The following is a 21407-nucleotide window of genomic DNA, read 5'->3' on the forward strand; positions in this document are numbered from 1 at the left end:
AGTCGCTGTTTCTTCTGCGGCGCTTTGGGACGGCGGTGGAACTCAGAAGACGGGAAGACGGAGCCGCTGTTTTCTGTCCGAGGCCGATTCTATTGGGACTGCCTTCGGTTGGGCGGAAACGCTACGTTATGGACAAGGCAGAAGAAGCGTGTCGTCTTGGTCTTCTCCACCAAGAGAGGACTGAGACTTCAAACCACCTTTGGTGAAGGAGTACGTAGTCTTGGTCTTGGACTTCACACCCCCTTCAGAGGGAATCTAAAGCCCACAACCACCGACCTCTCTGATTCACCTGAGAGTCTCCTGGGTCGGCTGAGGAGAGGGAGGCCCTTCCACATCTGCCGGACGATACCGAGGTCGTCCTGCGAGTCTGTCGTGGTCGGCGATGCATCGTATTCTGTGGCGTGCTGGCCTCCAGCCCGAGGTGGACCACGCAGACGGATTTTGCAAACTCATCCTTGAGGCCGGCAGAGTGACGGGCTCGGAGTTGCACCCGAGGAGGAGGATGTCGTCCGAGGTGAGGGAAGTTCTCAGCCACCCTTTGACCCGCTAATCGACCACGGGAGTGGGTTCGGCGGTACCACGATCCCCCCGAGGCGAACCGCCCAAGGTCTCGGGAGATCCTTCCACCGCAGCGTTAACCTCGGTCCAGAAAGGACGGCGCGACCTCTCGTCTCGTCTCGCTCCATCTGGCCGGACCTCGCTGCGGTTTGAACCGCGGTACAGTTTGAATCTTCAACCCGGACACCTCTGATATTCGCTTGTCTTGATGCGTATTGTGTTCTACTTTGTCCCGCTTGGACCTTCAGGGACCAACATCTGGTGCCTCACTGAGGTTCGTAACAAATTGTAGATGGTTAACACGTCATTGTGAGCTATGTTCTGGTGTTGGACGGCCTTCCTTGTCCACCAGGAGGTCGGGGCATCGGCACTCTTTTATCTACAAGGCCGCCGCCCTCCTGCATCTGTGACCGAGTCACAAGACGGACCGTTGGTTCTCACCTGCTGCCATCAGATGATCGACTGCTGCTCTACATCCCTTTTGCCCGAACAGAACCGGGGAAAGAGCTTCTGCTTGTGCCGCCCTTCTGCATGGAACAGGCTTCAAAGAGACTGGAAACTCCCTCATTTTATCTCACTAAATGCTTCTAAAACCGGACTGAGAACACTATGTTATGTTTCTCAGGTTAAGAAATGTACGGTGTGTACAAGAACGCTCAGTCTGACAGTTTGAGTGTGTGTGTGTGTTATAAGGCAGAGCTTCTCCAGGCGGTTGATACAGCTTAATAACAGTTTACGGAGTGTGTGTAAAGCATCACACGACATGTGACCAACCATAGTGGAGAACATGAATCCAAATAATGCAGATATTGTGGACATATCACACAGAATATTACACACTAGAGGTCAACTTGTTGAAATGTAATTGCTTCTTTTTACTGTTTGTAATATTATTGCTGCTTCTTGGCCAGGACTGCCTTGTAAAAGAGGTTTTTAACCTCCACAGGACTTTTTCCCGGTTAAAATAAAGGTTAAATAAAATAAAAAACCTCTGACGCTCGGCGGCGCGGTGCAATGACGGCCTCCCGCCGCACGGGGGCGCCCTCGCCCGCGGAGAAGCGCGCAGCCGCCGCTCGGCCGAGGCGCGGCCGGCGCGTCCTCGCACACGGAAGCGCGGAGCTTCAGGTCTGAGGCGTCAGGACGCGCACGACATGGCCAGCGACGAGCTGTCGAGCAAGCTGAGCCGCCGCCTGCAGATCGAGGAGGCCCCGGCGGAGGGACCGGAGGGACCGGAGGGACCGGGAGGACCGGGAGGACCGGGAGGACCGGGGGGCCCCGGCGAGGACAAGCCCGTCACCGCGAACGCGGACGCGGAGCTCGGCGCGAAGCTGCTCCGGCGCGGGGAGCTGAACGACGGGCTGGGCGGCGGAGGGGGGGGGGCGGCCGGGGCCAGGACCTTCAACCCCTACACGGAGTTCAAGGAGTTCTCCAGGAAGCAGATCAAGGACATGGAGAAGATGTTCAAGACGTGAGTGCGTCGGTCACGGGGTGTGTGTGTGTGTGTGTGTGTGTGTGTGTGTGTGTGTGTGTGTGTGTGTGTGTGTGTGTGTGTGTGTGTGTGTGTGTGTGTGTGTGTGTGTGTGGTGGGGGGGGGTCCATCTCTGGTCCAGGACCTTCTGCGTTGAAGGCCAAGCCTCCTCCGTGTCTGGAGGGTTTCCTTGAGGCTCGTCCTTCAGGCAGGTGCTTCTGCTCGAAGGTCCTCGAACCCTCAGGTCTTCTCACACCGAGGAGGCGTCGGAGAACCCGCTCAAACATCTCCTCGTCACGTTCCCGCCCTGTGAAGACCTCGAGGGTCCGTGGACCATCTGGTGCAGGGTGTGGTCCCTCGGGCGGCGAGAAGCTCTCATGAGGAAGCGGAAATGCCGACGGTCTCGGTCTGATATCTGCTTCCGGACCGCCCGGCTCCTCCGAGGGCAGACCCTTCTAACGGAGCTGCAGTGAGTCCAACTGGTCTCTGTGGACCTGTCGTGGGACCAGGTCCAGGATCTGGACCTGCATCGGTGTCACGTAGTGGATTTGTGGTGGAGAACGAAGCGTTTCTAAAGCGTGTGGAGATGCGAGTCGTCCCAGTGCGTCGCTGCCGTCCCGCCCGCGGCTGCGGCCCGACGGCGAGCCGAAGGACCTTCTGCTCTGCTGCTGAAGGTCCAGGTCAGCGCCGCCCCGGTCCTCAGAGGCCGGGTCCAGGAGGCCTGGGCCCCCTTACAGCTCTGATCCCAGCAGAGCAGGTGCAGATACGGATCTGAACCTTCTTCTGCGACGAGGTGGCGGCCCGTGATCACGCAGAGCTGTGGCACCTCGGGTTCTCCGTCGTGAACGGCTCCTCAGGTTCTCCGCTCCTTCAGGTGAAACCCGCAGGGATGGAAGGACCTTCTGCAGGGAGCAGCTGCTCGCCTCCTCCCAGGCAGCAGAAGAAGGGTTCTGCATTCAGTTCACCGACCGCGAGGAGAAGCTCCACGCTGAGAGCAGAAGAGGAGAAGAATCAGTCGGGACATGAGATGGTGTCCCTCGGCAGCAGATACACCTCTCAGATGGACATCTTCATGGGTGTGTGACGACACCGTGACACACCTGTGGAGCTTCTCAGCCCTCCAGGTCCCAGAGGGCTGAAGGTCTTTAAGGCCTAGATGTTCCAAAAGGTTCATCTGTCCTTGCGTGTGCGTGTGCGTGTGCGTGTGCGTGCGTGTGTGTGTGTGTGTGTGTGTGTGTGTGTGTGTGTGTGTGTGTGTGTGTGTGTGTGTGTGTGTGTGTGTGTGTCCACAACACAATTGTATTGGAAGCCTAGTCCACATCTAGATGAAGGGTCTCCTCCTTTCTTCAGAGTGAGAGCAGGTGGACGTTCAGGAGACGTCGTGTCTCTGCATGTCTGTCATTCCTGGCTCCGCCTCCTCAGCCAAATTCCTCAGGTTCTTCTCACGTCCAGGCCTGTGAAGCCATGACACACACACACACACACACACACACACACACACAGGCCATCTTGGCTGTCGGGAACATGAACCATGTTCATCTCCATGAAGGTCTTCTGGAGACCGACCGAAGGTGCCGAGTCACAGAAAGCGGCCGTCGTTTGTCTTCTGGGTTTAAAAATAGTTCATCTTCTGATGAAAGTGAAGGATCTCCACGGGCGTCTGGAGCCCAGCTATGTGTCCGGTCAGGTCCCTCGCGCCTCTCTGAACACACACAGCTCGGCCTTCTGCGACTTTGTGGAAGCTACATTAGTCAGGTGACCGCGGAAGCCCTAAAAAGAAGAAGTGTGAAAGTGGAAGTTGTCCAGAAGCAACCTTCACCGTGAGAACGAGGCCCGGCGTCTCCCAGGAGAACAAATATCTCAGAGTAGATATGGAGCCCTGCCAAGCGGACTCTGACTCCGGAAGGTCTTATTTTGGTCCCGGAGTGGCTCCGCACCTCCTCCGTCTCCAGCAGCAGCGTGGAGGAGGAACCGCGGCCTGCTGACGTTTCAGCTCCGCTGAGCCGGAGGATCTCAAAGGTCATGGAGGCGGCGCAGGAAGTCCTTCTGCCGCCGCAGAGCTGAGAGCACGCAGAACAGGAAGCTCTGCTTCTGGTGACTTCCTGGACCAACGGCGTCCTCGGGCGAAGCTCGTGGTTCTCGTCGGGTTCCGTCCTGGGAGGAGGCGCCGCCGCTGCCCGGCAGCTCCGCCGCTGCAATGACAGCGCAGGCCGAGCACAGAAGGTCCCTCCGGCCTTCGGACCTTCAAGGAGAAGGTCGAGGGTGCTTCGGCTCCGCGGTTCCGCGCCGTATCAGCTCACCTTGAAGGCGCCGCGCGAGGTTTACGGACGACCGGGAAGAAGAGCCGGTCCGGACCGGCGCTCAGGTGAGACCTCGGGCTAACTCCCCCCTTCCGTCTCCATGCAGGTATGACGCGGGCAAAGACAACTTCATCGACCTGATGGAGCTGAAGCTGATGATGGAGAAGCTCGGGGCCCCGCAGACACACCTGGGCTTGAAGAACATGATCAAGGAGGTGGACGAGGACCTGGACAACAAGCTGAGCTTCAGAGAGGTGAAGCGGGACGGCGAAGGTCGAAGCCCGTCCAGTGTAAAGCATCTTCTGCCCCTGACCTTCCTCCCGTCCTCCCTGTCCTTCTCAGTTCCTGCTGATCTTCAGGAAGGCGGCGGCAGGAGAGCTGTCCGAGGACAGCGGCCTCTGCGCCCTCGCCCGCCTCTCCGAGATCGACGTCTCCGAAGAAGGAGTCAAAGGAGCCAAGACCTTCTTCGAAGCCAAAGTGAGTGTGGCAGAACGTGCCGGAGCCTCCGGCTCCCGGGCGGCTTCTCCTCAGATCCTCACGCGGCAGCTGGAGGCACCAGGAGGAACCTCTGGTTCTTCGCAAGCGAGGCTTCGACGCGCTTTCAAAGAGCTCGCCGTTCACGGCCAGACGGCTCCTCCTCGGCCCCGCAGAAGGTTCTCCTCGTCCGCGAAGATCACAACCAGCCAGGAGCTCTTTAGAGAGGAGCCGGCGCCGAGGGAGGAGGTGCTTCTTCTCCGGGCCGGGAGAAGATCCTCCACCGGGTGGAGGAAGGATCGTTTTTTTTTTTCCCAATCGAGACAAGATTTGAGCGTGAGGCTCCTGGTAAGAGGCGGGACACGCAGGGAGGGTCGTCCCTCCGCCGTCAGTCGTCGGTTGTTCCTCAGGAGGCCTCGTGGAGCAGAAAGATCCACTCTGGTCTTTTCAGATGCGAGGAGGTCCGACGTCCGGGCCGCCTCGTGGAAAGAAAGCGTGCGATGCCTCGTCTAACAGCTGCTTGTCGTCCCGCCGGTCAGGTCCAGGCCATCTCCGACTCCAACCGCTTCGAGGAGGAGATCCGTCAGGAGCAGGAGGCCAAGAAGAAGCAGCTGGAGGAGCAGAAGCAGCGGCGAGCCGCCTTCAAAGATCTGCAGGCGGCCTTCAAGTGACCTCCTGCTGCTGCTGCGCCGCCCAGCGAGCGTCAGAGAGTCCGGGCTGGTCCGGCCTGCGCTGCAGCCCCGAGCCCAGGCGTCGCCCGGCTTTGAGGGATAAAGAATGAGCAACCAATGATCCAGAATCCTCCCTTTATTTCGCTTCCACGCGGCGAAGAAGCCGAGCCTGAAGCGCCTTCTTCTGCTCCTTCCTTCTGCTCTCACGCTGTTCCTTCCATCTGTTGCACTCTGTGACCTCTGACCTCTGACCTGCTGAAGGGACGTGATGGCCGTGTGGAAACGTGCAGACGCCCGAGTCCTCGGGAGAAAGAAACCCAGCTTGGGTCTGAGCCCGGGTCTGAGCCCGGGTCTGGGTCTGGGTCTGGATCTGGGTCCGGTCCGGCGGGGGCTCCAGCGTAACATCCTGGTTCCCGTTATAACAAACTACCGTTCAGCTCGGAGGCGGAGGGACGTCTCGGCGGGCAGAAGACGAGTCCGGCTGTCAGGACCAGACGTTCGACCCGCCGGTTCTGTTCGGAAGCCGGATCCGGACTCGGGTTCAGGCCTCCCGGCCTCGGGGGTCTGCACACACACACCGTCTCGCGCGCCGTGTTCTCCGGACAATCGTCGGTCTGCTGTTGATGTGGGTGTTTCCTGGGTTCCCTTGTCCTCCTCCTGTCTGTCTGCCTCTGACTTTGGCCAGTGTCATTTTATTTTTATTTGATTTTACTTTTCGAGATCATAAAAACCAGCTTTCCTATTCGCTTTTCCCGTGAGGGTTTCATTCTCCGAGCCGATCGTGTCTCGAATCCGTCGTCTTCCCGCTGCGTTTGCAGGTTTGTCCGTTGGAAACCTTCTAAAAGCCACCGTTGGTCCTTTGGACTCCAAACTCTCTCCGAACCTCGACCGTCCGGCCGAGTCTCCAGGAAGATGCAGATACTCGGACGCGTCGTCAAGGTGTTTCTTCCAGCTGTCGAGCCGGAGTGTTGCGGACGGTGTTTCGTCAAAGTCGAACCGCGTCTTCGTGGCTGACGCCAGGTGGCCTCCGTGGGAGAAGGTCTGCTGTAGATGAAGTGAGATGGAGGCCCAACACTTAAACTTCACTTCCAGCAGATGGAGGCTGACTCTGTCCCGGTGACTTCAGGGGTTTCTAAAAGTGCTGTGATCCAGATCTTCTGGTCCTGCTCCCCGATGTTGAAGGAATCAGTTCAGCATGAATGTGATGCGTCCACATGGACCTTCTCGCCGGAGGCGGGGACGTTTCTCCCGGCAGGTGTCGGAGGGACGGGCCAGACCGTCAGGTGTCCTTTCCAGGTGATACCGGACGCTGCTTCTCGCCCCGTAAAAGAAAACTACGCCACCAGTGTGGTCTTCATCCATAGCTTCAACATGAGATACCAGTGACGGCCCAAGAAAAGCCAACGCAGCCGAGATCGATCCCATAAAAAACATGACATTAAGTTGAAACTTATGATAAAATAATCGTAATGTAATGCAGTTATTTATAACCTGATATAAACAGAAGTTGAGACACCGTTCGCATCTCCTGCACCTGGATGTTCTCAGCCTTCCTGGAGCTCCTGCAGGTTCCTCCCGGTCCAGCAGGTGGTGCAGGGCCGCCGGTCCAGGAGGTTATCGGCGCTGCTGTCGTGTGGAAAAGCGTCTCTCTCGGACCTCCTCGCCAAGCTTTGCCCGACGCGCCGCGCCGTCGGCCCTCGGTTCTGCCGTCTGATTGGCCGCCGCCGTCATGTGACACAGAAGACCATCCGCGATACATCCGGGCTGCTTTTCATCCAGATCGAAGCTCAGAGGTGAGAGTTTGGAAGCACCGGATACCGGAGTATCTCCTGTATCTCGCCGTCCGTACGTCGAGCCGGGGAGCCGGGGAAACATCGAGGACGTCCGACCCGGTTGAGCAGAAGCGCTGGGTTTGTGTGGAACCATCTGCACATTCAGGTGTTGGACTCAGGAGCTCCAGGACAACCTCTGCTGCGGGATCTTCATTCAGAACGGGGATACCGGAGGTGGCCTTCGCCGTCCGGTTCCCTCACGGATCCCGTCGACCGAAGTCCTGGTCCGTGTGGCGAGAAGCTCGCCGGCCCGGCAGACCTTCCTCATCTGCTGCTCTGCCTCCGCTTGTGTCTCTGCAGCTTTGGATTCTTCTTGCCGACGCCTGACGGAGCGGCGCTCCGGCAGGAGGCCGTCGTCCTGCCTGGTTCCACATTGTCCTGGAGATTTGGACAGATGAGTCTGCATTGTGGTCTTCTTCTCTCCTGGCTTCTCCCTGATGAGAGTCCACCACATCTGTCTCCATCTAACCCTCTCCTCCTCCTCCTCTTCCTCTTCCTCTGCCGCACCCCCCGTCTGCATGTCCTCCTTCACGACATCTACAAACCTCCCTTTGGTCCTGCCTTTCTCCTGCCTGTCCAGAGGTGTGCAGGACAGGGTGGATAATGTCCATGTCCATACGTGGTCCGGCGACGGACCCGGCCTCTGGTCCGGTGATGGACCCGGCCTCTGGTCCAGTGATGGACCCGGCCTCTGGTCCGGCTCCGGCAGGGATCGGCTCCGGCGTCCCTGCGACCCCGACTTTACGAAGAAACAGTAGATGATGGACGGACGGTCGCAGAAAGCGCTTCCCGTCAAAGAAACATGCGGGTGTGTCTGCGGCCCCTCCTTCTCCTCAGAGAGTCCACGTGTTGAGCAGAATGAGGTCAGAGCGGGAGGAGCCCAGCGCTGACACTGGACCTCCTGCAGAACTCTCAGGTAACACAACACAAACCCACAGCCGCTCTGCAGAGAGTGCCGCTCGCCTCCGCGACATGGCGAATGTTGGCCGGCTCCAGGCTCGACCGCCGACTCCACGCGGCGCAGGTAGGTCCGCTCGGCAGTAGCTTCACCCCGCGGTCCCGACCGCTGCCTCGGGTAGGAACCAGGAGGAACGTCCGCAGCACGTGGCTCCTAGAAAACAAACCTATGGAATGAGATGTTTGCAATGCAGGAGAACGTCCGGCTGATGCGCTGAGAACGTGACGCTCGTACTTGTAACCTCCGAGCGGCTCCTTCAGGCGGCGCCGGAGCCGAGCGTCGGTTCGGAGGCGGCTCCGAGCTCCGAGCCCGGCGGGCACAAATCTCTTCCGCGGGAACTCTGTCATGCTAAAATCGTGCACGTTTCGCTCTTCGGGCTGAACCGTGTCCAACGTATTCACTTAAGTTGGTGTTTCATGCGGTCAGGTCGAAATGAAGAAGTACAACGTGACTTTCTAAAGACGTCCCCTCCAGCCGTGAGGGGACAGTAGTTTTATGTTTCTAATTTATTTTCTCCACCAGCAGGTACCAAGACGTCCAAACTTGGGACACTGATTGATTAGTTTAATCACAGCGGTCACGGGGTGGAAGGCCGGGTTTAACCTGGACCGTCACATACTGAGACATCCGGGCGACGGAGGCGCTTTAGATAAAACTCCCATGGGTTTCCATCCTCCCCGCCGGTACGGCGCTTCTTCCTCCTCCTGAAACCATGAATCACCCGATGGCAGTTCTGGCCACCAGTCCGGCTCTTACTTCCCTCCTTTGCTTCGTGGCGATCAGTCGTTTGAGCACCCGTCCGCTCCATCCCTGTCCGATGAATTATACATCTTCTCCAGAGCTATCGGTATCTCCGTGAGCCGCGCTCTCTGATTTCAATCTCACCATCCTCGCCGTCGCCCCTGGCTCCCTCGGCCCCCGGCGAGGGCGTCGCCCTTTTCACCCGAATCTCATCCCACATGAGTCACGCCAGCTTCTGGATGCATGACCTCCAGGTCACATGCACGGCGTGCTCGCTGGACCGCAGAAGAAGTATGGCATGATGTATGGTTTATGATGTATGATGTACGATGTCTGGTCAGAGCAGGGATGGCAGAGGAGGACAAGAAGAACCAAGTGAAGAAGCCGTGCAGCCGGTCCATGTGCTCATCGCGCCAAGACAGCGATGTCGACTTAAGCCTCTGTTTGTAGTGAGAGGAATCCCGATTAGCCCGGGATGAGCGGGTCGCGCTCCAGGGGAACCTCCGCAATCCCAAACCTTCCGCGATGGTCCAGAGGCTCGAGTTTCACATCCATTTCAGGAAGCAAAGTCAGCCCGGCCGGCTCTGGAGGCGAGGAGAGGCGACTGAGCTGGACGATGTGCTCCGGGACAGATTAGCCTCCGGCATTAGCGCTGACGCCACACGACACTTGCCGGGGGAAACCCCAGCACTGAGGCTCAGGAGAGGCCTGGAAATTCCCCAAGATACGGAGACGGAGGCTTGTAATGCCAAAGATATGCGGAAAGACAATGGTGCGGCAGAGACGTACCAAGTCTGCTCAGTGCAAAGTGTAGGTTTGAGGACAGTGTTTGCTGTACTCTTGGACAGAGTGCAGAGGTTCGGAGGGGACGGTCCAGCCGGTGCCGGGGAAACCGACCAGTCTCTTGCTGCCTCGCACCATCTGGACCGAAGCCGTCCAGAAGACGGCCGGCAGGACGACCGGGGTCTGTTTTCATCTGGTGCGTGGAAAATAATCAAAGTATAACAGAATTTGTCCCGCGCTGGAAACCCGGCGCCTGAAAGCGTCCTGTCCGATTCAGGGAATTCTACTTCTTTGTGTGACCACTAGTGGGAGCCGCTGCCGCTTCTCCAAGGAAAAGCTGAACCCAGAAATGCAGAAAAAACAAAGATACGTGAGATGTGGAGTGAGTGAGGAGGATTTCAGACATGGTGGGGAGAAGCCCACCATGGAGGTGTGTCCGTCCGTCTGGTTTGCGGCAGAAGTGTTGCGGTGATGGAAGAGGCTCCTCCAATCTCTGACCCCCATATGGAGCTCCTTCTTCCATGAGTCCAATGGCCCTGAAGAACCGGGGCAGTAGTTTTGCATGGAATGGAGGACGGAGCAGAGAAGCCGGTTGGCTTTGCTTCACGAAACCTGACAGCAGTGGAGAACAGATGATAAGAGAGGAGCAAAGCCATCAGTACCAGCCTGAAGCTCAGGATCAGCAGAGCAACAGCTTCTGCTATGGATGCGAGTCATGGGCAATGACTGGACAAGAGGTTTAATCCATTGGAGACCAACACCAACATGATGCTCCTTGTGCTGGAAGCCAGAAGGATAATAACCTAAGGTGGAAGAAGAAGAAGAAGAAGAAGAAGCTGGGATTGAACAGTTTTTTAACTTTGAGTTGCATCTTATGGGTTAAATGGTGAGAAATAAAACCTCGTCCTCGAATGGTGGCTTTATCAAAAACCCAAAGACTCGCTTTATCCTCATGAAGCATCAAAGACTACAGAGCATGAAGAAGACATGTATGTTCTCCGCAAAAACACCAGAAACCCTGGTCTGATTTTGGGATCCAATCTTCTTTTTCAGATAATGGAGTGAAGCCTGAAAGTTCCCCGGACCAGCTGTTTCCTGTCAAGGCCACCAGGACTCACAACGAGCTTCATAAGGAACTCCTGCTGGCCCACAAAAGGTACGTTGCGTCACCGTGGCCAGAATCCACGGCACCTCTAGCATCACTAGCACCACTTAGATTTACAGGGTGTGTTGTGGTGAGTTTAGTGTCGTATCTACTCCTGAGTCAGTGTTGTTTTCACACTGATTGCGGCGGTTTGGTCCTGCGACCGCCAGCGGGCCATGAAGATCTCTGCATGTGACGGCAGGACGTCCATGCTTGGATGAATGAATGAACAATGACGTGCAGCCAGAAGTCCTGATGGAATGTCCTTGTCTGAGGAATCAGGCTTCAAGGTTGGGACAGCTGGATGCAGGTGTGGTAGCGGGTGTGCTTGAAGTGGGTCGTGGTGTCCAGCCTTTGGATGGGAAAGACCCTTTCCTTCTTGACGCAAACTGAGATAGAAAGGAAGCCTGGACAGCAGTCGTGGTTGTAATCGCCGTATCGACCCGTTAGTTTGGTCACTTCCAGAAGAGCCACGCAAGGAGCCTACGTGAGGTTCCATCCGAGATACTTTGGTTTGCAGTGGACTCCGACTGCAAGGGGTTTAGTGTCCCTTAGTGTCCTCACCAATGGAGGTCCAAAGTGTAGCCTGTGACACTGAACAGGTTTCCTACGTCCGACCTCCAACACGGAATCAGGTCGGATTTGAGTCGGCGGTCGCGTCGGGCAGCTCGGCCGAGGCGGCACGCGATCCTCTCGGAGGAGGCAACAAGTGTCATCTTAGTAAGACAAGGAGCGCAGCCGAGGGCCGGGCTTTGTCTGGGCCCGGCTGAGCTGAAGGGGGTTTGTTTGCCGAGAGTCCGTCATCAAGCCTTTCTCCTCTCAAGCAGAGGCCGTTAAAAATACATGAGGCTCGACCCTGCAATCAAACACCTTCTCTCCATGCCGGCGCCGGTAAGCCGATCGCTGCGTCGCACAGTGAAAGCTCTGAGTCTTTGGCCTTCTCTCAGACCGGCCGCTGTCAGCGCAGGAACTCTGATGGGTTTCTGGGGTTCAGGTGGACCTCACGCCGCTCCTCCTCACGCCGTCGGCTGCCGGGCGATCTGGGTCTCCTGTGGTTGTCCGGACTTGACCGAACACGTCCGTTCACAGAGAAACATTAGCTTCTGAATTTCCCGACGTGCCTTTTTTCCAATCTGAAAAATCACGGCAAGCGTTGTCCGGTCCCGTCCCGGTCCAGGGGTCTGGTGCTGAGCAGCAGGTCCGAGCTGCAGCAGGTTCTGGAGAGGAGGAAGCGGATGCAAAGCGGCCAAGAAGACCAGGGTCAGACCAGGACTCCTCTGGAGGATGAGCTTCTGAGGCGCCAGCAGAAACAGTTGGAGGTGATGCAGCTTGTTCTGGGGACTACCTGTGGGATCTTCTTCTTCTTCTTCTTCTTCTTCTTCTTCCTTTCCTTTGGGCTGCTCCCTTCAGGAGTCACAGCCAATCATCTGCCTCCATCCAACCCTCTCCTCTCACACCCACTCACTTCCTGTCCTCCTTCCATCCGTCCATAAAGCTCCTCACTGGTCTTCCTCCAGACCTCCTCAAACCTCAGCTTCCTTCTTCCCAGATCTTCTCCATCCCTCCTCTGTCCACATCCAAACCATCTCAGTGTGACTTTTATCTCCAGAACATCTAGCATGTGCTGTCCCTCTGATGGACGCCTTCCTGATGCCGTCCATCACCTCCACATCTTCATCTCTGCAGTCTCCAGCTCCGTCTCCTCTCTTCTCCACCTTTCCTTTCCTTCTGGCTGATCCCGTCATCTCCGCTCGTTGCTTTGGACCATCAACACTCGGTACTTGATCTTCAAGTATCTTCAAATCTTCAAGGTCCTCACTACTCTGGTGGGTCTTCTCCTGTCAAGATGGAGACGTTGAGAACTCCCGTCAGGACGGGTGCAGATTTTGGTGCAGGTCTGTTTGCCCTCATGGTGAGATGATGCTTCTGCTCTTTTAGAAGGAGAAGGAACAAGACCCGAAGGTACAAGAAGCCCAGCTGATGGAATTTGTCAGGGTCCGTCAGAACCTGAGGAAGATCCACTCGGCCATCCAGAACAAGCACAGCTGAGGACCGGACCTTCATCGTGTGATCTGAGATCTTCATCGCGAAGACTTTCTGTGACTGAGCGACGGTTGGGTGGAGGGGATGACGTCCGAGAAGGTCCGACGAAGACCTTTGAGATTTTCATCCATTCATCCAATCCATTCTCATTCCGTAACACGGTGGAGAGAAAAGAGGGCAGAACGACCCCGTTCCAGGAGACACTCCTGAGGGGAAGATCAGAAGTCCTGAGCTCCACCTGGACAATCAGCAGTTGTGCAGTGGTCCTACAGACAGGAAGGAGCCGCTGCCACGTCCACAGTGAAGATCGCCACGCCTGTGGACACCTGAAGATCCCCCTCCAAAGGCAGCAGCCCGGGGTTCTGGAGGCCGAAGGTCCAGGAGCGGGCTTTCAAAAGCACCTCTCGGTCTTCAGCCGATGTTCTGTCCGCGTGGTTTCCTGCTTCTGCTTGTGAGGCGTCTGCTGACCTCCTGCCACGGGTTCACCTCCGATAACATCTCATTCATTCTGTGTGGAGAACTTACTCCCGTGTTGGGACTCTTCACTTCATTTTAGCTTCTGGGATCTCTGACAGAACCTGGATGGTCCATCCATCCCTTCATCCATCCATCCCTTCATCCATCCATCCATCCATCCATCCATCCATCCCTTCATCCATCCATCCATCCATCCCTTCATCCATCCATCCATCCATCCCTTCATCCATCCATCCATCCATCCATCCATCCATCCATCCATCCATCCATCCATCCATCCATCCCTTCATCCCTTTCCTCAACATGGAATAGAAATTCATTGTTATTCAGAATAAAGATATAAAGGTCCATAATAAGAACCGTCATTCATCATTTTGGAGCTTCCTCCTCACAGCCAGAAGGTCCCTGCTTGGATTCCCTCAGGGTTCCTTCCTGTGTGGAGCCTCCATGTTCTCCCCGGGTCTGCGTGAGGTTCCTCAGGGTTCTCCGGGTTCCTCTCACAGTCTAAACCCATGCAGGAGGTTCGGTGGAGACCCTACGTTGTCCAGACGTGCGGATGAGAGGGTGAACCATGGAGCGGATGGTCGACCCCTGTCTGGTCTGGTCCTTCTCCACCATCTCCTAGATAGTGACTTGGAACCCGGGCTCTGAGGAGGTGCAGACCAGAGGGCACCGAGCGCTGGTCCAGGTAACTTCTTGTTTGTCCCAGTAGCCGTGCGTCCACAGGCGATCCATTGGACTGGAGTTGGAAGAACACGATGGTGATGCTCCCCAGCAGATGTTGGGGAGTATGTGGAGGTATCCCCACATGTGGTTCTTCTTGGGTATCTTCTCTGAAGACAACACTTCTCCTGGTGGTGCACGGACGCTCCAAGAAGACCCGCCTCACCCCCGAGCTGCCGTCCAGCAAACCCAAGGCTGGAGTCGTGACGGTTGTGTTTGGTCTCCACGGAGACGTTCCCGAGAATATGCTTTCAGACCCTGTGGCCGCCCGGTTTGTCTCCAGGTTCTGGGACGCGTCCTGCAGCTCCACAGCCTCTGGACGCTGAAGACGCTCACCTTCTGAGACCTTCGGCGCAAAGAGTTTGACGTCTCCGGAGCCGATTGGCCGCCGAGCGCCCGACTTGCTGAGCAAATTATAAATGGTGACAAAACATCTGAAATGCAATGTACAAATGTACAAACTCTGAGTGCAGAATATAAATCCTACAAATAAGTCCGTTAGTAATAATATTGGGAATAAACAATACAGACTTATTTGGGCTCATTTGTAGAAATATCAACTTCACAGTTGAGTCAGTGCGAGCAGTAACTAACTACCTTTGACAGAAGAACATTCGGATGATGCTCTCCTGACCCGGCGGCGCCCCCTGGTGGCCGCGGCGCTGCTCGCCTCTGCCCGCATCGCCCAATGGGGCGGCTCCGCCCGCCGTCGATGGGCCGAGAGGGAAGGCTTCGTACGGACGACAGAGTTCACGTCGGGTTTCGGACTTTCCTCAGAGACCTCAGAGAACCGGAGAAGCTGCCGCAGAGGCCGGGACTCAAACGATGGCCACGTTTTCCCCGGAGGTTTGGAGGGAAGCGGGAAGGTTTGAGGCGACGGCCCACTTTGAGGCGGCGCCGCCTCACGGCCTCCCAGGCTGAGGTGGATAAACGGCCGGCGGCGGCGCCTCGGGACGCTCGCTCCCGGGATATCGGTATATAAACTGTTACTCCTCCATGAATTAACAAAAGTTTTCCCCGTCGGCGGCGAGGCGGCGTGCTAAAATGAGAGGACCGACCTCTGACCTTCGCGCACAGCTGCCGCGGGCCGGCAGGTGTCACTTGTCTGTCCGACATAATGTTACACTCAAACAAAGATTTATCACCCCCCCCCCGCCGGTAGAGGTCTGCTATTTCCAGTCAAGGACGCCTCGCACGGCTGGATCTTTATCACGCGCCGCCCGACTTCGGTCGTGGCGCTCCGGAGGGGCTCGGCAGGAAAAATAAATACCTCAGCTTGCAAAGGGTGTCATCTTTAATCCCGCCTCCACTGTGGTGACATGGCGAGGAACCCCCTGACACACACACACACTCTCCTGCAGTGTTTGCAGGTGGACCGCTCCCCCCTGACACACACACACACACACACACACACACACACACACACACTCCCCTGCAGTGTTTGCAGGTGGACCGCTCCCCCCTGACACACACACACTCTGGGACGCCACCGGCAGAAGAAACGTGAGCTTCGGGCTGAAAATGACATGCTGTCTGGTTCACTTGGACTTCGGACGTGGAGAAACCGGCGTCCGCTGTGCACGTGGGCGGGGGCGGGGCTTTATCTGGATGGCCACGGCGCGCGGCCAATCGCGTGCGATGGCAGTCGGGGATCATACCATTGTGCGACGGAAGCGGGGGGAGGGCAGCGGGTGTCGGGTCCAGGACCGCGGCCACCACAACTCTACCTCCAGGACTTGGAGGAGACATCTGGCGCCGGACCTCCTGCGCCATCCGGGCCCCGAACCTGAGTCTGGTCCACATTGTAAGCAGCGAGTCGGACCGGCGGGGCCCTTTGACACCTTCTGTCCGTGGACAGAAGGTCTAGGTGCACCTGGAGGGTCAGGGGGAACGGGTCCGGTGACCTCGGGATCGAAGCAAAGATGCTTCTTTGCAGATGACACGATCCTGTTGGCGCCATCAGACCGTGATCTCCGGCTCTCATTGGACCGGTTCGCACCAGAATGTGAAGAAGACCAGACGAGCGCCTCCGAGCCCGAGGTCGCGGTCCTCGCCGAGCGGAGTGGTCTCTCCTGGTTGGTGAGGAGATCCTGCCTCAGGCAGAGGAGATCAAGATCTCTTGTTTGTTCAGGAGTGAGGGGAGGATGGAGCAGGAGAAGGAGTCTCTGCATGGCTCTGTCGCTCTGGAGAAGGATTTACCGGTGGATCTCCATTCCTACCTTCGCCCGAGCTCACCGGCTGTGGGTGGAGACCAAAAGTAGGAGATCACCGGTACAGACGGGCCTCTAACCCTCTTACAGATGGGGTGAGGATCTTCTTCATCCAGGAGGAGCTCAGAGCAGAGCTGCTGCTCCTCAACATCCAGAGGAGCCAGATGAAGAGGCTCATCTGGTAGGACGGGTTCCAGGGAGGCCCAGCTCCTGCCCGGAGGAGGACCCAGGACACGGGGGGGACGCCGTCTCCAGGCTGGACCGGGGACGCCTCGGGAATTCTCCGGAACCCAGAGACCGGTGTCCGATCACAAGCGTCCTCACATTCATCTCACACGAGTTGGTTTTCAGACAATCGGGTGCCTCTTTTCAAACGTTCTGACAGCTCCGGCATCTGCATGAACCCGACCGAGATCCGCCGGAGGTCTGGATGGAGGCATCATGTCCACCTCCACATGGGTCCAAACCATGGACAGAGGTGGATCTGAGTGCAGGTCTCAGATGCAGATCACAGGTCGGAGTTAAATCGGCCGCCCGGGAGGAACGACGACTATATTTAGTCTCAGATGCCTGGCGGCTCCTGAACGCCGCGTGAATTCCTCCACAGTCGTCCCTGGGCCCGGATCCAGGGGCCGACGGTGGACCATCACAGCCGCGGGAGCGGAGCCGAAGCGTCGGAGCCGAACATCTCCATCTCTGAACCGCGGACGAGGTGGAAGCCCGGCGTGAGAGGGTCTCCGCCCGCCGCCCGGGGCGACCCGGTGCACGCCGGCACCGGCCTGAGGTCATGTCTAATAATGTGCCGCCTTCACCGTCCAACTATTGTCGGTCGCTCCCGTTGTGCTCTATTTATAGATCCATTTTCAGTCTTTTTCCGTGCCAGGCTCCGCCTCCTTCGCGCCGCCGCTTTATGGGACGCTGCGCCGCCTTTCCTCGTCCCGCGGCAGAGCTCGCACACCTTCGACTGAAGCCGAGGCGGCGGCAGCTCCCAGCCAGCAGCCATGGATGACGTGTACAAGGCAGCGGTGAGTGGATCCACGGGGACCTTCTCCGGCCCCTCTGCATGGACATCAGGTTCACAGGACACACACACACACACACACACACTCAGAGGTGATCCTCCCGGGTTTTCCAGTGTTTGGTGTTTTAAAGTTGCATTCTTTGTTTTTCCCTCTTTGTGGTGCAAAGCTAAACCCCGGTTGATGTTCTTCTCTGGGCTTTTTGGAAACACTGACCTCCTGAACTAAATCCACAGATTGATCAGAGATGCGGCCGACAGATGGAAGGAGATCTACCTGAAAACACTCTGAGCTTCTCCTTCCACAGACACACACGTTCACATTGTGTTCGGGTCAAACTCAGATTTAATGAGGTATCAGGTGCTCTGAGCGGTGGACCGGACGCTGTGCTGCGGGTTCTCCAGGAGATCACGGAGTCTGGACCGTACCATCTCGCGTCAGCTGTCGCCCGCTGGCTTCTGGTTCAGTCCGGGCTCTTTGAGTCTGGAGTCAAAAAAGGAGCGAGTGTGTGTCGGGCCGAGCGCTGACATGTGTGAGGGGCTGAATCACTCTGCCTGACAATAGAACAAAGATCAGATGGACAGAAATGGAACAGCTGACACCCCACCCACACACACACACACACACACACACACACACACACACACACACACTCCAACATCCCTACATAGCTCTTCCCTGACACACACACACACACACACACACATTGAAGCGGCATTCATTCTGCAGGGAGGGAGGTGGAGGAGGTCCAGGAGGCCCAGGAGCTAAAAAAAACAATCATGTGATATTCATGTGTTCACATAAAGAAAATACAGAATATCCTAAAATATAATGTGGGATTTGAAGAGGAGGAAGGAATCCCTCTCTGCTGGTTGCTTTCAAAGGACTCAGTGAGTGAGTGAGTGTATTTGTGCGCGACATGTTTGCATGACAGGGTGAACGGTTGTGTCTCTATATGGGGCCCTGTGATTGGTCCAGGGGGAACCCCGCCTCTCGACCAATCACAGCTGGGATTGGCTCCTGTCCCAAAGCAGGATACAGAGCGAATGAATGAATGAATGTATTTCAAAGCGCTATTAGCGATTATTATTATTAATATTATTATTATTATTATCATTATTATTATTATTATTATTATTATTATTATTATTATTATTATTATTATTATTATTATTATTATTGTTGCCCACTAGAGGCCGCTTGGGTCTCAGCTGATTGAACCTCCAACACGGCTCTTCCTATCCGCAAGTATGTGTGTGTGTGTTTATGTGTGTGTGTGTGTGTGTGTGTGTGTGTCTGTGTGTGTGTGTGTGTGTGTGTGTGTGGTCCAGTGGCTGTGCCAAAAGGGTCATGTAAGTGGAGAGTGTCCAGCGTTGGCTCGTATGTCTGCGTTTATTGCGTTACATTATATGTGTGTAATACAGACATAATGCAGGACATGGTCCAAAAAGCATTGGAATGAACGACAGCTGGGACAGACTTTTGATAGTATTTTATTTTCCAAGAGTAAAATAAAAAGAACTAAGTCTTGCTGTTTTTCCCCCTCCAGGTTGAGAACTTGACGGAGGAGCAGAAAAACGGTGAGGAGAAAAAGCCTTACTTGCCGTTCTTCACCTGCTGCCCCGAGTCGTCCAGGTTTCAGGTTTCAGACCAGTATTGTGACCCGGGTTCCCCGAGATCCCTGTCAGGTCCCGTGCGGTCCTCGGGGGGCCCTTTGACCGTTTCAGGAGGTCCTGATGTCCGCGGGTGGCTGCTGCCCAGTTAGCTGCTGGAGATGTGGACATCTGCATCTCATGCTGTGTATCTGTTAGCTTTAGCTTCTTCTAGCTGGCGGTGAAACGGAAGCGAAGCAGCAGCTCTGCCACGGAGCTGACGGATGCTGACGGTGTGGTGTCCCTCTCCCAGAGTTCAAGGCGGCGTTCGACATCTTCATCCAGGATGCGGAGGACGGATGCATCAGCACCAAGGAGCTGGGGAAGGTGATGAGGATGCTGGGGCAGAACCCCACCCCCGAGGAGCTGCAGGAGATGATCGACGAGGTGGATGAAGACGGTACGGCGCCGCTGTACTTACTCAAGGATAGAAGGAGGTTATCTGCTCGAGGCACGCTAGAGCAGCGGCTCGCCCTGCATCATCACGACGAGAAGCCTCCACGCCACAGGGGGCCTGTCGGTGTCAATGAGTGAACGGCTGCTCGTGTCCGTGTGACCTGTGAATGAAAGGGTGAATGTTTGCATGTCTCCATATGAGGCGGTTGAGATGGATCCAGGGTGAACCCCTGCGGTCCTATCACAGCTGGGACGGGCTCCGGCCCGCCGCCATCGCTGCAGGATAAACCAATGAATGAATGAATGAATGAATGAGGAGCACCCCGGTGTTTTACAGCGTATCGTACCCTTGGCAAGGATCTCTGGTGGAGCTGTGTCCTCTGACCTCTGTCTCCAAGGGAGCGGGACGGTGGACTTCGACGAGTTCCTGGTCATGATGGTCCGCTGCATGAAGGAGGAGAGCAAAGGGAAGTCGGAGGAGGAGCTGGCCGAACTCTTTCGCATGTTTGACAAGTAGGTTTCGCCCCGGCGGAAGCGTGGATGGATCAGCCGGACTCAGACACAAACAGAAGTGATGAAGCTCTCGCTCCTCGGGTTCTCCTTTAAATTCTCCTTTGCATTTCGTTTCCACTCAAACACATGAAAAAACATGTTCCCCGGGCAACATTCACACTGATTCAGCCATCGGTCGGGTTTAAGGCTGAAGTTATTTCATAACTAGCGACTTTGACCGGATCAACATAGTTATAAATGTGTAGAGACTTCTGTGCACCTCAAAGGCAGGAGAGGTCCTGGACAGAAGGTGGACTGACTCACGTGTGTGTGTGTGTGTGTGGGTGTGTCTGTGTGTGTGTGTGTGTGTGTGTGTGTGTGTGTGTGTGTGTGTGTGTGTGTGTGTGTGTGTGTGTGTGTGTTGTGTGCAGGAATGGGGACGGTTACATTGACCTTGAGGAGCTGAAGGCCATGCTGGAGTCCACCGGGGAGTCCATCACCGAGGATGATATCGAAGAACTTATGAAAGACGGAGATAAGAACAACGACGGCAAAATAGACTATGACGGTACAGTAGCCCAATACTGAGTGACATGAGTAGTGTGCATGTGTGTGTGTGTGTGTGTGTGTGTGTGTATCCTGTTTCATACAATGACGGCTGGCTCCAGCCACTGCAGGATTAATGCTAACTTATGAGTACATATAGAAATCTATGTAGTCAGTTGTTTTTGCAGCAGGTCTCTGTGCTCTTATGAACGGCAGCAGTCCTGGACTAACTGGCTGCGTCTATTTCCGCTGCGACATGCCTGACTCCATACTTTCTCTGTGACAGAGTTCCTGGAGTTCATGAAAGGTGTGGAATGAAGGGTTTACATTCTAAGGGCTGCATCGCAAACCAAGACGAGCGTCCACCTTTCGCGTGCCTCCACCTGCACGCCTAGCGAGCAGAAATGCCGCAGTCCTCCGCCGTTCGAACGCATCGGGCCTCGGGTTCACCGATTTCTGACGGTGAATCAAACGACATGCGATCCGTTTTCAATAAAGGCTTTGCAAAGCTGCATCTTCTGTTTGTTATTACGGTGTTTGAGAAGAAGCTGGTGCAGGTCAGGAAATGGTGACAGGTCACATCCGGTCACTGTTTCTGCAGCTGCGGTCAATAGCCCGTTCCAGGAGGGGGTAGAGGTCGGACCGGGGGAGCTCGGCGCTTCGGTCAGCAATATTAGAAAGACATATCATTCACCTTTGAAATGCAAATGCCATTTCTTCCCCGTTCATTCCATCCTCAGCTTGGCCAGGAAATGATGTCTAAAGATAGATACTATTCAATAGCGTTCAGCCTTATAGCGCCCCCTTAAAATGAAATCTTTTCACGGATACATATTAAAGATAAATATATTTCACCCTTTGATTAACACATTCACAAAGGGTTATGACCTCAACCCTCTGAGGGGGAAACACTGATAAGA

At 55.9% G+C, this 21407-nt stretch overlaps 2 protein-coding genes and 1 long non-coding RNA gene across 4 annotated transcripts; all 3 read left to right on the forward strand.

Annotated features, from left to right (window-relative positions):
* The first annotated feature begins 1616 nt into the window (after window positions 1–1616).
* Window positions 1617–6213, forward strand: efhd2 (EF-hand domain family, member D2). The gene is made up of 4 exons (XM_086159085.1): window positions 1617–2026; window positions 4433–4580; window positions 4669–4803; window positions 5340–6213. The coding sequence occupies exons 1-4, from the start codon at window positions 1710–1712 to the stop codon at window positions 5469–5471; spliced, it is 732 nt and encodes a 243-aa protein (XP_086015211.1). The 5' UTR covers window positions 1617–1709; the 3' UTR covers window positions 5472–6213.
* Window positions 6214–9255: 3042 nt separating this feature from the next.
* LOC147226776 (uncharacterized) lies at window positions 9256–13953 on the forward strand. 2 transcript variants are annotated; one of them, XR_015107117.1, is made up of 5 exons: window positions 9256–9981; window positions 10092–10671; window positions 10839–10941; window positions 12107–12248; window positions 12868–13953. It is a non-coding gene; the product is annotated as an uncharacterized LOC147226776 (long non-coding RNA). The 2 variants fall into 2 exon arrangements; XR_015107116.1 differs by lacking the exon at window positions 9256–9981 and having other exon boundaries at window positions 10020–10671.
* Window positions 13954–17277: 3324 nt separating this feature from the next.
* On the forward strand, window positions 17278–21001 carry LOC147226777 (troponin C, slow skeletal and cardiac muscles-like). The gene is made up of 6 exons (XM_086159700.1): window positions 17278–17407; window positions 18951–18981; window positions 19307–19453; window positions 19848–19962; window positions 20373–20509; window positions 20774–21001. Exons 1-6 carry the CDS (start codon window positions 17384–17386, stop codon window positions 20803–20805), a joined length of 486 nt encoding a protein of 161 aa, XP_086015826.1. The 5' UTR covers window positions 17278–17383; the 3' UTR covers window positions 20806–21001.
* The last annotated feature ends 406 nt before the right edge of the window (window positions 21002–21407 follow it).

Source organism: Fistularia commersonii, chromosome 14 (assembly GCF_037954325.1).
Source record: "Fistularia commersonii isolate RoL2024-O1a breed Wild chromosome 14, RoL_Fcom_v1.0, whole genome shotgun sequence".
Lineage (NCBI taxonomy): Eukaryota > Metazoa > Chordata > Actinopteri > Syngnathiformes > Fistulariidae > Fistularia > Fistularia commersonii.